This window comes from Giraffa tippelskirchi, chromosome 12 (assembly GCF_054371585.1).
Source record: "Giraffa tippelskirchi isolate mGirTip1 chromosome 12, T2T-mGirTip1v1.2.pri, whole genome shotgun sequence".
In the NCBI taxonomy this organism is placed as follows: domain Eukaryota; kingdom Metazoa; phylum Chordata; class Mammalia; order Artiodactyla; family Giraffidae; genus Giraffa; species Giraffa tippelskirchi.
The window spans coordinates 135970005-135984696 of record NC_137286.1 but is presented as its reverse complement, the minus strand read 5'-3'; the positions used below and the strand labels follow the sequence as shown (position 1 = coordinate 135984696).

At 39.4% G+C, this 14692-nt stretch overlaps 1 protein-coding gene across 5 annotated transcripts in view; it reads right to left on the bottom strand.

The window, feature by feature from the left end:
• LOC145530190 (ATP-binding cassette sub-family C member 4-like) overlaps positions 1-14692 on the bottom strand; it is a 159188-nt gene that overhangs the window by 21148 nt on the left and 123348 nt on the right. For all 5 annotated transcript variants that reach the window (XM_081551106.1, XM_081551105.1, XM_081551108.1 and 2 more), the window contains 3 exons: positions 10344-10433; positions 1058-1230; positions 511-616 (listed from right to left, as the gene is read on the bottom strand). In XM_081551106.1, coding sequence (XP_081407232.1) covers positions 511-616; positions 1058-1230; positions 10344-10433 — 369 coding nt within the window. The remainder of the gene's footprint in view (positions 1-510; positions 617-1057; positions 1231-10343; positions 10434-14692) is intronic.

The following is a 14692-nucleotide window of genomic DNA, read 5'->3' as shown; positions in this document are numbered from 1 at the left end:
GTGTTTCATTTTTCTAGCCCTCTAATCCCTATGTAATAAATTTCTAATATTAAATCCTTTCAGTTAAAATACTGTTTTTCTTACTAGGCCTTTTCTTCTCATGAACTACTGAGAAATTCTACAACTTTAGCCATCAACTTCCTGGCAGTCTAAATTAGAGGCTAATTTTTTGATAAGAGAATCCAAAATGCTGAAACGAATATGACACAGTGAAAATGACTGTGTTCTACCCCACTAAAATATGGAGCTATAACTTGGGTTTGGAATATTTTAATGGTTGCCAGCATAAAAAAATGACAATTCAAATAAATTTTTAATATGACAATATAAGATTATTGGATATATTATTTAATAGTGCATTCTAAAAGTATAGTTAAGTACTTGAGTAATTTTCAGGAATGAGAGAAGAAACTAAGAAAAAAATTAATGGCGTTCCTATCAAATTTTACACGGAAGGATACATTGAAAATTGAACATAAATGGAAACAACTAAAATGGAGAGGGTCTTACCATTATCCATTCACAGTCAATAATGGTGCTCAACCTGTGTGCAATGGTCACCACAGTGCACTGGGCAAACCTCTCACGAATTTTTTTTTGTATGAACTCATCAGTTCTAGAAACAACGAAGTTGACTTAATTCAATAAAGACAGGAAAAGCAGACTTAAGACTTAAAAACATCCTATGATATTTTTACAATGTTTTTAAAAATCAATACTTTAACATATAGTCTTGTTCCTAAAAGACTAAGTATAAAAAGTCTACTTAGAAATTTACTATTTTTCATAAAATGATGGAAAATTAGTCTTCCCTCAAAATTGCTTGAAACTATCAGGAGCTGGATTTAGGAATTCAGCTCTCTTAGGGTGCCTCATAACAACATTAACACCATATAACATGTCTTGGTTTTTTCCTTTGTTTTCTGGAATTAATATTATCAACAGATATCCATGAGGCCAAGCGAGCACTTAGAAACATTTCAAAGATTCACTAAATGTTTTCCATTTACCACATTTACAAGTCAGATTCAAGATTTCCTGGGGCTCAGCTCCATACCTTGGATCCACGTATGATGTGGCTTTGTCAATAATCAATATCTGATTTTTCCTGAGAATAGCCCTGGCAAGGCACACCAGTTGTTTCTGACCAACACTCAAGTTCAATCCAGATTCTGCTAATTCAGTATTCATTTTAGCAGGAAGACCTTCAATGGATTCTTTGAGTTGTACCTGTGGATACAGAAAGAATGACATTTTTCTAAGCAAACTGCTACTGAAGTAGACAAGCCTCTTAGACATTAGAGCTTTGACATCCTCAGGACTTCTTATGTATCTTACATGTACAGCCAGGTGATGGGGAGAGCTCCTCCCAATGAGTGTTCACTGAGAAAGATGGTGGAGTCAACTCAGGACAGAAAGGTCTCAGTGTCCCCCATCCCACCACAGGACATCCACCAGAAACCCCCAGTTAAGGAAGTCTTTCAAAAAGTGAAGCTATTTCTCCCAATGTGATTTAAACTGAAAAGTTAAAAGGATCTTTATGGTTGAGTCAAGTTTCCCAAAGTACATTTTGCACAGGAGTTGGTACACTAGAGAAATGCTTCCAAAATTTTTATAGAAAATCTGGTTTTCTGAAGATATAAGCTTATTGACCCTTTACTATTTTCTAAAGTTTAATATATGCAAGTTCAAGCAATGGCAAACTGCCCCTTATACGTTAGTAATCCTGGAGCCCATTCTGATGATGGTTCTTTCCCAAGTTTAACCCTATAAACAGTGGACCAATCAGGTGCATTTTCTTCAGTGTCATAAATGCACTGTACTGAATGAAAACACATGAAAAAGAAAACGCACCATCTTGTTTCCCCCAGAGCACGGATACAGGTTGTTGTTGTTCAGTTGCTGAGTCATGTCCAACACTTTGCAACCCATGGACAGCAGCACACCAGTGTTCCTAGTCCTTCATTATTGCTTGGAGTTTGCTCAAACTCAGGTCCATTAAGTTGATGATGCCATCCAACCATCTTGTCCTCTTTCACACCCTTCTCCACCTGCCTTCCATCTCTCCCAGCATCAGGGTCTTTTCCAATGAGTCATCTCTTCACATCAGGTGGCCAAAGTATTGGAGCTTCAGCTTCATCATCAGTCCTTCCAAGGAAAATTTGGGTTGATTTCCTTTAGGATTGACTGGTTGATCTCCTGGCTGTCCAAAGGATTCTCAACAATCTTCTCCAGAACCACAGTTCGAAAGCATCAGTTCTTCAGTGCTCAGCCTTCTTTGTGGACCAACTCTCACACTGGTACATGACGACTGGGAAAACCATAGGTTTGACTACATGGACTTTGTAAGCAAAGTGATGTCTCAGCTTTTTAATATTCCATCTAGGTTTGTTACAGCTCCTCTTCCCAGGAGCAAGCATCTTTTAATTTCAAGGCTGCAGTCACCATCTGCAATGATTTTGCAAATAAAGTCTGTCATTGTTTCCACTGTTTTCCCATCTATTGCAATAAGTGATGAGACAGGATGCCATGATCTTAGCTTCTTGAATGTTGAGTTTTAAGCCAGTTTTTTCACATTCCTCTTTCACTTTTATCAAGAGTCTCTAGTTCCTCTTCATTTTCTATGATTAGGGTGGTGTCAGATATACATATCTGATGTTATTGATATTTCTCCCAGCAACCTTGAGGCCAGCTTGTGCTTCATCCAGCCCAGCATTGTGCATGATGTACTCTGCATATAAATCAAATAAGCAAGGTGACAATGTATAGCCTTGATATACTTCTTTCCCAATTTGGAACCAGTCCAAATTGTTGCTTTGGAACCAGTTGTTCCATGTCCGGTTCTAACTGTTGCTTCTTGACCTGCATACAGGTTTCACAGGAGGCAAGTAAGGTGGTCTGGTACTCCTATCTCTTTAAGAATTTTCCACAGTTTATTGTGATCCACACAGTCAAAGGCTTTAGTGTAGTCAATGAAGCAGATGTTTTTCTGGAATTCTGTTGCTTTTTCGATGATCCAAAGGAGTTGGCAATTTGATCTCTGGTTCCTCTGGCTTTCCTAAATACAGTTTGTACATTTGGAACTTCTTGGTTCATGTACTATTGAAGCCTGCTGCTGCTGCTGCTGCTGCTAAGTCGCTTCAGTTGTGTCCGACTCTGTGCGACTCCATAGACGGCAGCCTACCAGGCTCCCCCGTCCCTGGGATTCTCCAGGCAAGAACACTGGAGTGGGTTGCCATTTCCTTCTCCAATGCATGAAAGTGGAAAGTGAAAGTGAAATCGCTTAGTCGTGTCCGACTCGTAACGACCCCATGGACTGCAGCCCACCAGGCTCCTCGGTCCATGAGATTCTCCAGGCAAGAGTACCGGAGTGGGGTGCCATTGCCTTCTCCGTATTGAAGCCTAGTGTGAGGATTTTGAGCATTACCTTGCTAGCATGTGAAATGAATGCAATTGTGTGGTAATTTGAACATTCTTTGGCACTGCCTTTCTTTGGGATTGGAATGAAGACTGACCTTTTCCAGCCCTGTGGCCACTGTTGAGTCTTCCAAATTTGCTGGCATATTGAGTGCAGCACTTTCACAGCATCATCTTTTAGGATTTGAACTAGATCAGCTGGAATTCCGTCACCTCCACTAGCTTTCTTCATCATAATGCTTTCTAAGGCCCACTTGACTTCGCATTCCAGGATGTCTGTCTCTAAGTGAGTGATCACACCATTGTAGCTATTTGGGTCATTAAGACCTTTTCTTATAGTTCTTCCATGTATTCTTGCCACCTCTTCTTAATATCTTCTGCTTCTGTTAGGTCCATACTGTTTCTGTCCTTTATTGTGCCCATGCTTGCAGGAAATATTCTCTTGGTATTGCTAATTTTCTTGAAGAGATCTCTGGTCTTTCCTTAGCTATTGTTTTCCTCTATTTCTTTGAATTGATCACTTAGGAAGGCTTTCTTATCTCTCTGTGCTATTCTTTGGAACTCTGCATTGAGATGTGTATACCTTTCCTTTTCTCCTTTGCCTTTTGCTTCTCTTCTTTTCTCAGCTATTTGCAAGGCCTTCTCAGACAACCATTTTGCCTTTTTGCATTTCTTTTTCTTAGGGATGGTTTTGTTCACCACCTCCTGTAGAGTGTTACAAACCTCTGTCCATAGATCAGGCACTCTGTCTATCAGAACTAAGCCCTTGAATCTACTTGTCACTTCCACTGTATAATCTGTAAGGGATCTGTTTTAGGTCACATCAGAATTGCCTTGTGGTTTTCCCTACTTTCTTCAAGTTAAGCCTGAGTTTTGCAATAAGGAGTTCATGATCTGAGCCATAGTCAGCTCCCAGTCTTGTTTTTGCTGACTGTGTAGAGCGTTTCCATCTTTGGCTGCAAAGAATATAATCAATCTGATTTCAGTGTTGACCATCTGATGATGTCCATATGTAGAGTCGTCTCTTGTGTTGGAAGACAGTGTTTGCTATGACCAGCACATTCTCTTGGCAAAACTCTGTTAGCCTTTGTCCTGCTTCATTTTGTACTCCAAGCCCAAACTTGCCTGTTACTCTTGACTTCCTACGTTTGCATTTCAGTTCCCTATGATGAAGAAGACCTCTTTTTTAGTTTTAGTTCTAGAAAGTCTTCTAAGTCTTCATCAAACTGTTCAACTTCACCTTTTTTGGCATTAGTGGTTGGGGCATAGACCTGGATTACTGTGATACTGAATGGTTTCCCTTGGAAATGAACTGAAATCATTCTGTCATTTTGGAGATTGCACCAAAATACTGCATTTTAGTTTCTTTTGTTGACTATTTTTTTTGCAGCCAAACAAAAATAAATTGGAGACTTGAAGCCAGGTAGACTGGCGATAAGTCTTGCCTGGCTGTGCCAACTGGGCAAGTTCCTGAACCTACTCTATCTTAGCTTCCTAAACTCTAAGTAAGACTATAATACCATAATTATAAAGGTGTGTACCTCCTAACATTGTTAAGAATATTAAATGAGTCAATACATGCAGAATTTGTAACAGATCAATAGATATTGCCCATTATTAATAATGCTATCAGCTAGCCCCTCCTCAAGTTCTGCTTCACTTTTCTCCTTTGCATGTATCAGCACTGAGATTTCGTTACATATGCATTGGCTTGCTTTTAGCTTCTCTAGGAGAATTTCAGCTCCAGAAGGACAGACATGTTGTCTCTTTACGACTGTGACAGCCCCAGAATCTGCAACATTGCCTGACAAGCTCTGAGTAGATATCTGTTGGCTGGATGAAGGTGGGCTTCCCTGGTGGCTCAGTGGTAAAGAATCCGCCTGCCAAGCAGGAGACTTGGGTTCGATCCTGGGTGAGATCCCCTGGCTAAGGAAATCTCAACCCACTCCAGTATACTTGACTGAGAAATCCCATGGACAGAGGAGCATGGCGGGCTATAGTTCATGGGGTTGCAGAAGAGTCAGACGCGACAAATAGCAACAACATGAATGAAGGCATAAGTGACTCTATTTGCGTGACATATCTGTTCCTGTAATTTAGAAACTAAATTCATACGGATAAATAATTTATATATAACACTGTAACTGTAAAAAGGATATATTCTTATAACAATTAACTGGCTCCAAGATAGCATATCACACTTTAAATAAAGGAAAGCACTGAAAAAATTATAATTTAAGGAAAATAGAACAAATAATTACTATTCAAAACTATACATCACAGTATAGAATACCTCAGATTGTTTTTGAGCTTGGGAAAATAATAGAATATAGCAAAACTGAAAAATAATAAACTGGACTTATAAGGCACCCTGTTTCTACCATCATTGTGTGTACTATGTGTAGTAGGTGCTGACGCCCGTGACAGGAGGTGAAGACAGATGTCAAGTGGCTTCCAAATTTTGTGGAACTTTCTTACTTTTCAAGAAGAAAATCTGGTGTGTGTCAGAAAGAGACACTGAAATGCAATCAACAGATGGGGAAGAGCTTTTATTAGAGCAGGGCCAGCAGTAAAGGAAGTTCACCCAATACAAGGCCCAGGGAAATGGACATGTGGGCTGTCTCCACCACAACAACTGAACCACCTGGTTCCTGATGCACAGGCTGCTGACGCCCAGGTTTCTGTATCTTTGCTTCCTGTGTGATGAGACACACTTGTGTCCTAACAGAGACACTATGAATGTCAGACATTTAACTGTACGATTTCTTCCCTGTTTCGACAGGACATTTTTGTTATTGTTTAGTTGCTAAGTCATGGACCTTATGGACTGTAGCCTGCCAGGTTCCTCTGTCCATGGAATTTCCAATGCAAGAATATTGGAGTGGGTTACCATTTCCTCCTCTAGGGAATCTTCCCAGCTCAGGGATCAATCCCACTTCTCCCCCATTGCAGGCAGACTCTTTATCACTGAGCAACTGGGGAAGCCCCCATACTCTACCCTTAATTCCAAATCCCAGTATCTAAGGTGTTTTGTTTTTGCTTTTTAATGGAAACAACACATCAATGATTCACTTCCAGAGTTTTAGCTACTATGACCTTTTAACCTCTGCTTGATAAAGTGATTCATCTTCAGGCACTACTCATGTTATATTTCGGGAGCTGCCTTTGCTTGTTAGCACCCCAATAGCACTAATTTCTGATGAACTTTTATCAGTTTACAGTAAGTTGGCAAGTTTTCAGTACATGAAAAAATGTATTTTAGGCATATTTAGAAAAATAACCAAAATGAGACAGGCAGCATCCATAGGACTGTCTTCCTTCTGAATGCCCACCTCTGCCAAGGAAGAAGAAGGAAACAGAACCAGAGAACCTTAAAAAAATTTTTAAGCCATCTTTTCCTTTTAATTAAAGTTCATAAAGAGGAAAACATAGTGGTTCCCTCCTACTCATTCTCATGTTAACTCTGTGAGTTTGGGTTCACATATCCAGTTAGGCACCGTTTACAAATTAATAACTAGGGTTTTTGGTTCACTTAAAAACTGACTTCATTGATTTAGTGATACCTCTTGATGAGGATGAAGGAGGAGAGTGAAAAAGCTGCCTTAAAACTCAACATTAAGAAAACTAAGATCATGACATCCTGTCCCATCATTTCATAGCAAATAGAAGGGGAAAAGATAGAAGCATTTCCTCTTCTTGGGCCCTAAAATCAGTGCAGATGGTGACTATAGCCTTAAAATTAGAAGATGATGGCTTCTCGGCAGGAAAGCTATGACAAAACTAGACAGTGTGTTAAAAAGCAAAGATATCACTTTGCTGACAAAGGTCCGTATAATCAAACCTATGGTCTTTCCAGTAGGCATGTACAGATGCGAGAGCTGGACAATAAAACAGCGCTGAAGAACCGATGCTTTTGAATTGTGGTATTGGAGAACACTATTGAGAGTCCCTTGGAAAACAAGGGGATCAAACTGGTCAATCTTAAAGGAAATCAACCTTGAATATGCTCTGGAAGGACTGATGTTGAAGCTAAAGCTCCAATATTTTGGCCACCTGATGTAAACTCATTGGAAAAGACCCTGATGCTGTGAAAGATTGAAGGCAGAAGGAGAAGAGGGAGACAGAGGATGAGATGGCTGGATGGCATCATCGGCTCAATGGACATGAACTTGGGCAAACTCCAGGAGATGGTGAGGGACAGGGAAGCCTGGCGTGCTGTAGTCCATGGGGTCACAAAGAGTCAGAGATGACTTAGCAACTGAACAACAATAACTTAGAGTGATAAATCACCCCTTCATCCAGATTCTCCAGGAATTATTTCTTTATCACATTTGTATGTTTTTCAATGAACGATTTTGTAAGTTTTCTTTTAAAACAGTCATAAGAAATCAATTCCTAGAGAAACACAATGATCGGATGATTTCTCTAAGGATATCACCAAAGTTAACAGGGTTAATTCCAGAAGCAATACATGGAAACCACATACTTCACTTTGTGAAATAAACTCACATTTATTTTTATAGACAGTCCCAAATATAGTTTAAATAGAAGTAGATCTTAGTATTACCTACCACTTCAGCATTTTTATAATTTAGATTAACATTGTTTCTCTGTCCATGGAAAAATATGTTCTAAAATTCTAGAGTAATCCTACTTGAGAATCTGTGAAAAAAGGTCTCAATCTGGGAAATAAATAGAAAAATAATTTACCAGTATTTCCAGTTATTTTATTAAGATGTATCCCAATTTCACCATTAAATTTGTCCTATGAATTCAAGAGTAGTGGATCATCCTATATTCTTAACATTTAATGGTTAAATGCTCTACACACATTTTCTCTTGTAGAATTTGATTGTAAAAGACTCACAATCTTAAATGAAATCAGAGGTGCACTGCTTTTCAGGCAGGAGAAGGTGAAGCAATCAACCCAATTTAACAAAACAAAATCCACATGCTGCTGAAAAGCAGGGTGGGTGTATAAAGACTCGGTGGTGACATCCTTCAGAGACCAGAATTACTGGCTGGAAATGGTCATACCTCCAAATCTGCCTGCTCACAGTCAAGGCTCATCTGTATATTACAGATTTCAGAGCTTCCCTGGAAGGGTGACACTAAATGACAAACACACCAATTCAAACCCATGTGAACAATCAATCTCTCAGATTTGTGTAACAACAAAAACAAAGAAACAAAAAGATTAAAAAAATATGCCACACTTCTCTGAAATGAAAAGCTCAATCAAACATTTAGTAGTTATTTAGGTAGAGTGTTTTCCCTGTGTTTTCCTCTAAAAGTCTTATATTAGCTGGTCTTACATTTAGGTTTTCAATCCACTTTGAGTTTTTTTTGTATACAGTATAAGGGAGTGTTCTAATTTTACTCTTTTACACATAGCTGTCCAGTTTTCACAGCAGCACTTACTAAAGAGACCACCTCTTCTCCATCGTATATTCTCACTTCTTTTGTCACAGATTAGTGACCACAGGTGTGTGAGTTCATCTCTGGGCTCTGCAGCCTGTTTCATTGATCTATATTTCTGTTTTTGTGCCAGGGCCACACCATCTTGATTACTCTAGTTCTGTATTGAACTGGCCAAAAAGTTCGTTTAAGTTTTTCCATAAAATCTTACGTAACAAACTTTTTGGCCAACTCAGTAATATATTCTAAAGTCAGGGAACTAATTTCTCCAGCTTCATTATTCTTTCTTAAGACTGCTTTGGCTACTTGGGGTCTTTTGTGTTTCCATTAAAACTGTAAATTTTTTGGCTCTAATTCTATGAAAAATGCCATTGGTAATTTTACAGGGATTGTATTGAATCTGAAGATTCTTTGGGTAGCATAGTCATTTTCACAATATTGTTTCTTCCGATCCAAGAACATGGTATATCCCTCCATCTGTTTTGTGTCATCTTTGATTTCTTTTGTCAGTAGCTTGTAGTTTTATGAGTACAGGTCTTTTGCCTCCTTAGGTAGGTTTATTCCTAGGTATTGTATTGTTTTTGTTGCAATGGTAAATGAGATTGTTTTCTCAATTTCTCTTTCTGATTTTTCATCATTAATATATAGGAATACTCATTCTTACTTTTTAAAAGCAAAAGACTGAGCTAGGTCCTAGGAGAAATTAGAAATCTGTCTATGGCTTAGAAGTCTAGGGTTTCTTCCAACAGTAGAATCGATTTGTAAAACGAGTGCAAATACACAAAATAGTTTGTATTAAAATACAAACTGACAGCAACTTAATAGTCAAAATTTTTTTCACGCAAGGGTGAGGAAATCCAAAGAAGTGGGGCAAGGGAAAACATGACACAAATAATGGAAAATTCTCTAGAAATGAACCTATTCATATAACAACTGAGCAGATGTTCCACGGTTCTGTTATCTGCATTAATGCTACAGCATTAAAATGACATAGTTGCCAATAAATAATCATTATCAATTCCGACTATATAATTTACCTTTATAAACACTTTCCTATGAAACTTCTACACTTTACTAGTGTGATCTTGTTTATATCTTTTAGTTAATAAGGAAAAACTACTACTGTCTCCACTTAGTAGATGTTTCCTAAGACCAGAAGAATAAAATGAATATTGGAGTGTAATGGAGTAATTAATTCACTAGGTCACTAGTAGAATTTGATCCCACAGTTTTAATATTTAATTGAGTACTCTAGGACAAGATAATGTATCTATTTGCTCAGGGTGCTAGGGAAATAGATAAAAAGAAAACATGTGGCATTATATTGTTGATTTTCATCATCATCAATACACATATTTTTAAGCGCACCCATGTCATCAGTGTTTTCCTAGGAGGTTACCGAAGTCAGTGAATGTGATATGCTCCCCTTACTTATCTGCAATGCTCTAAATGTAAACACACAGATACTGATGCTAACAAGTTAATTACAGTTACTATTAATAAATTACCTCTTCTAAGGCACTCCACAGTTCATTATCCGTATGCTCATTGAAGGGATCCAGATTTTTCCTCATTGTTCCAGTGAATAAAACAGGTTCCTAAATACCCCAAAATAGTGAATGTTATTACCTTAACCTTTTTTCATTTTATTCCAATGTGTACAGAATGTCAAAATTAAAATGCAAAAACATCTAAATTCATTAATTATTAATAATAAAGTTGCAAATGTATGTTTACAAAGTATCTCTAAAATAATTTTCTATTGTACAAAGTGTGCTACAAAATATCCTATTGACTACTGAACACTAACGGAAGAAAGTGTTGAAGAAGCTTTTTCATCTTAAGGAAAAAACTGAAGACAAAGGAAGATTTGATTTTTTAAAAAAAAATACCACCCTGGTAACAAATATCTGCTTAAACACACACACAAACTGAGGAAATAATTACATGAGAAACTTAACATCAAGATCCACATAAATTAACTGTCAATCCTGGTGTGACTGGGAAATACCAACAGCATGATTAGCAGAGGTTTGTGCCTCAAAGCAAACCATTAAATATTTACACATTAGCACTGAAGAATAAAGTAGGCTATTTTCTCCATTGGTCAGACTGTCTTCTAGGATCTGGAATCTCTCCACATGTGTGAAATGAACATCCCCACATGTGTAAGGGGAACGTCAGCTCCTGGGGCTGTAGCACCTCTGTCCATGGAGAGATCACCTCTGATTCTGCATCAGCTGGCCCCCAAGTTTTCTCACCTGTGTGTCAGGATGACCTGCCTCACAGAACCTCGTTATTAAGTGCAAGGACAGGAGGACCTGAAACCCACCGAGACCTGTTTCATGATACTTTAAATAGTTCTTCCTATTCATCTGCTTCAGGAGGAGCCATAAGTAAATTACTCTGGAAATATATGCCTCCTCTTGGCTTCAAGAGCGAATCCTGTACATAAGCTCATGTAGGCCATTTACATTTTCTTCTGGAAGGCTCAGTAAGCCAGGTCATAAGAATATGAGCAGCAGTGAAGAGCCCAATAAACTCCTTGCAGAGAAGGGGGCAGCACAAGGGGAGGCACACGTGTGGGAACAAGAGGAGACCTGACTCCTCCACAGGTGCCTGGAACTGCTTGGAATCACCACATTCAAATCCCGCCTGGCCCTGGGGCTGGACTTTCCTCCTCACTTCACAAAAGCCTGAGAGGAAAGATGAAGATAGACAGACATTTCTTTCCCTAATCATGAGGAAGAATGATACTCAGGAAGCCTTCCAAACTTTCCTTCAATATTGTCTCAGTTTTAAGTCTGGTGAGAGAGAAAAGAATACAGAAAACTCAGGGTGTGCCACCAAAACAGAGATATCCGTGAGCAAATCCACAATTAAAAAGACATTATCGAGGGAGATTTATTTGCACAAAGTTGATGAAGTGGCCAATATGCTTCCAAAGCACTGAAAATCACTAGTCATACAATATTTCAGAATGAGTACTGAACTGAACTAAAAAAACTCGAGACCCAATTTAAGGTTTCCCTTAAAACTCTTGAATTTAGGATCAAAGACTAAGGAACTATCTAAACAATGGTAAGCATCCCTTGTCAGGGGAATAACCATCATTCTACTTTAGATTTTTATAAAAACTTGTTACTGTCTGTAATTATCAACCCTAAGATTCCCACGTGCAGGTGATTTCTCATCCTTCAGCTGTCTCCATGAGGGTTACACAAGCGCCCGGGCCAGGCGAGGGGAGGCTGGCCCCCAATATTCTTCCACCTTCCCTTCTCCATCTCCCCTCCATTTTCCAGTTTCTTTCAAATAAGCAGGCTGCCCCCTGCATATAATCTCAATTGGTGTTCTTTCTGGGGGACATATTTAACTACTTCAGATTCTGAGCATAAAGAATACACAACTTCAGCTACCTGTTGTGTTTAAGGAAATTATTTAAGAAGAACTTTCATTTTTGCTTATTCCTGAAATTTTGAACAGAAGTTGAGGAGTACCGTCTTAAGAATACAGTATTCATCTTTGAAAGTTCCCTCCAGGACTGATGGTCTATGTCCCCACTCCCCTGTCTCAGCTCCTACCCAGGTCCTTGCTACCGTCACATCTCCCCCAGTTCTGATCTGTTCATGCGGGGTCAGCAGTGACCGGGATGAGCCTGGGAGGAAAAGAGACCACCATTGAAGCTCCCTGCTGCTTCCAGGATCACAGGGACCAGGGATCCAGGGAAGATGGTGTAGGCCTGGTTCAGCTGAGAGAGGCAACTCAAAGAAACAGCACTGGGCTCCCTCTCCGCAGAGTCTGCTCTCAGCTGCCTAAGTTCCCTACAATGGGGTGTTGAGACACAAGCATCACTGCTTCCTACTCATTCGGGAGGAAGAGGAATGTAAGTTCTTGCACTTAGACAAGTAAATTCCAGTAACCAAACTAACAGACTTTCTCCACCTCTGTACGTAGCAAGATGTTGTAAAGACAAAGGGCTCTTGGTTGGGGAGGGATAAGAATATGAGTATCTTCTCCTGAAACATATTAGCCCATGACATACAATTGCATAAACCCATTTCTAAACTGATATTGTCCAAATGAGGGACAGAGCAATAGGAGTAGTATCTTCTGGCTTTGCTCTATCCTTATTCACTCTTGCTATGGTTTGGGGGGTCCTTTCAAGTGGGATGGTAGGAAATATGGGGAACATATCTGATGAGTACAACATAGCTGAAGAATTGATGCTTTTGAACTGCAGTGTTGGAGAAGATTCTTGAGAGTCCCTTGGATTGCAAGGAGATCAAACCACTCAATCCTAAGGGAAATCAACCCTGAATATTCACTGGAAGGACTGATGCTGAAGCTGAAGCTTCAATACTTTGGCCATCTGATGTGAAGAGCTGACTCATTGGAAAAGACCCTGATGCTGGGAAAGATTGAAGGCAGGAGGAGAAGGGGATGGTTGGATGGCATCACCGACTCGATGGACATGGGTTTGAGCAAGCTCCGGGAGTTGGTGATGGACAGGGAATCCTGGCCGCAGCCCATGGGGTCACAGAGTCAGACACGGCTGAGAAGTGGACAAGGTGGAGACTGGAGAGTGCAGGGCTCTGTCACATGAGGAGTGGTCTGGATTTCACTCTGCTGCGATGGGGGTCTCTGGAGATAAAACTGAAACCCTTCGCTATACAATTGAAACACTGTGAATCAACTAGACTTCAATTTTTAAAAAATAGACACACATAAAATTTGAATCCTGGCTCTGCCCCTTACTTGAAAAGTAGGATAAGCTCCCAGTGACTTAGTTTTTAAATTTATCAGATACGGATAACAACAAATTGTGAGGATTAAGCAGGAAATGGTGGGATAAGAAACTAAAATGTGTTAACGATTCCATAAACGTTAGGAATTACTAATACTCGTGTAACTTGTCAGGGACTGTAGCAAGCACTAGAGGAACAGAAATGAGAGATACAGGCGCTGACCTCAAAGAGAGGGAAAGAAAATAGTCAAGAGTGTGGGGAGGGCTGAGAAAAAGGCTGGAGGTCTTGGTGGGGGAATGGAAAGTCAGAGTGTGGACAAGGTGATGGTCAGGAAAGAAGCTGGTGGGAGGAAAGCCAGAAATCAAAATACAAAACATTTTAGTCTGATTTCTTGTTCTTGGTGGAAAATGTTAGATACGTTTCTCTGTTATACTTTACCCCAAAATTCCTATTGTGTTTTTTTTTTGCTTTTATTTTCTGTTTCTTGGCTTTACTATTCATATTTATGTAAACAATTTAGTTTTTATTATTAGACAATAAATATAAAGAAAATCACCAAAGACCATGAACACATAAACAGAAATTAAAGAGAAAAGTCATTTTAGAAGGTGTTACTCTTTTTACTTAAGTAGAAATAATACCCAAAAGGCCAGTGCCCTGATTCTTAAGAATAGGAACAGTTCCTGATGACTGAGCATTCCTAAGAATGAGACATGGGCACAAACATTATCTCACTAAGTTACATCTTCACCACAAATCTGTGCGGAAATGATTTCCAGACTGGGTTTAAGGATGAGGATGTTGAAGCTTGGCAGCTGAGTGACATCATCAAGGCCCCACAGTCGATGAGGCAGAGCAGGAATAAACTGTGGGTCATACTGACACTAGGTCTACACTCTCAACCATTCTAGCCCTGTCTGCCTCCTGAATGGCTTCCTGGGAATCTTTACACAAGTTCTCTCCAGATTCTTTCTCTTTAATCAACCAACACTGCACCTTGGAGACAAAGGCATATAAGGTGGAATCTACATGGATACAAAGCTTAGCACTATTCAGTAAGCATGCTCTCTGGAGTGTGTACCTAGAACATGCTCAAAGGAAGGATGGAAACC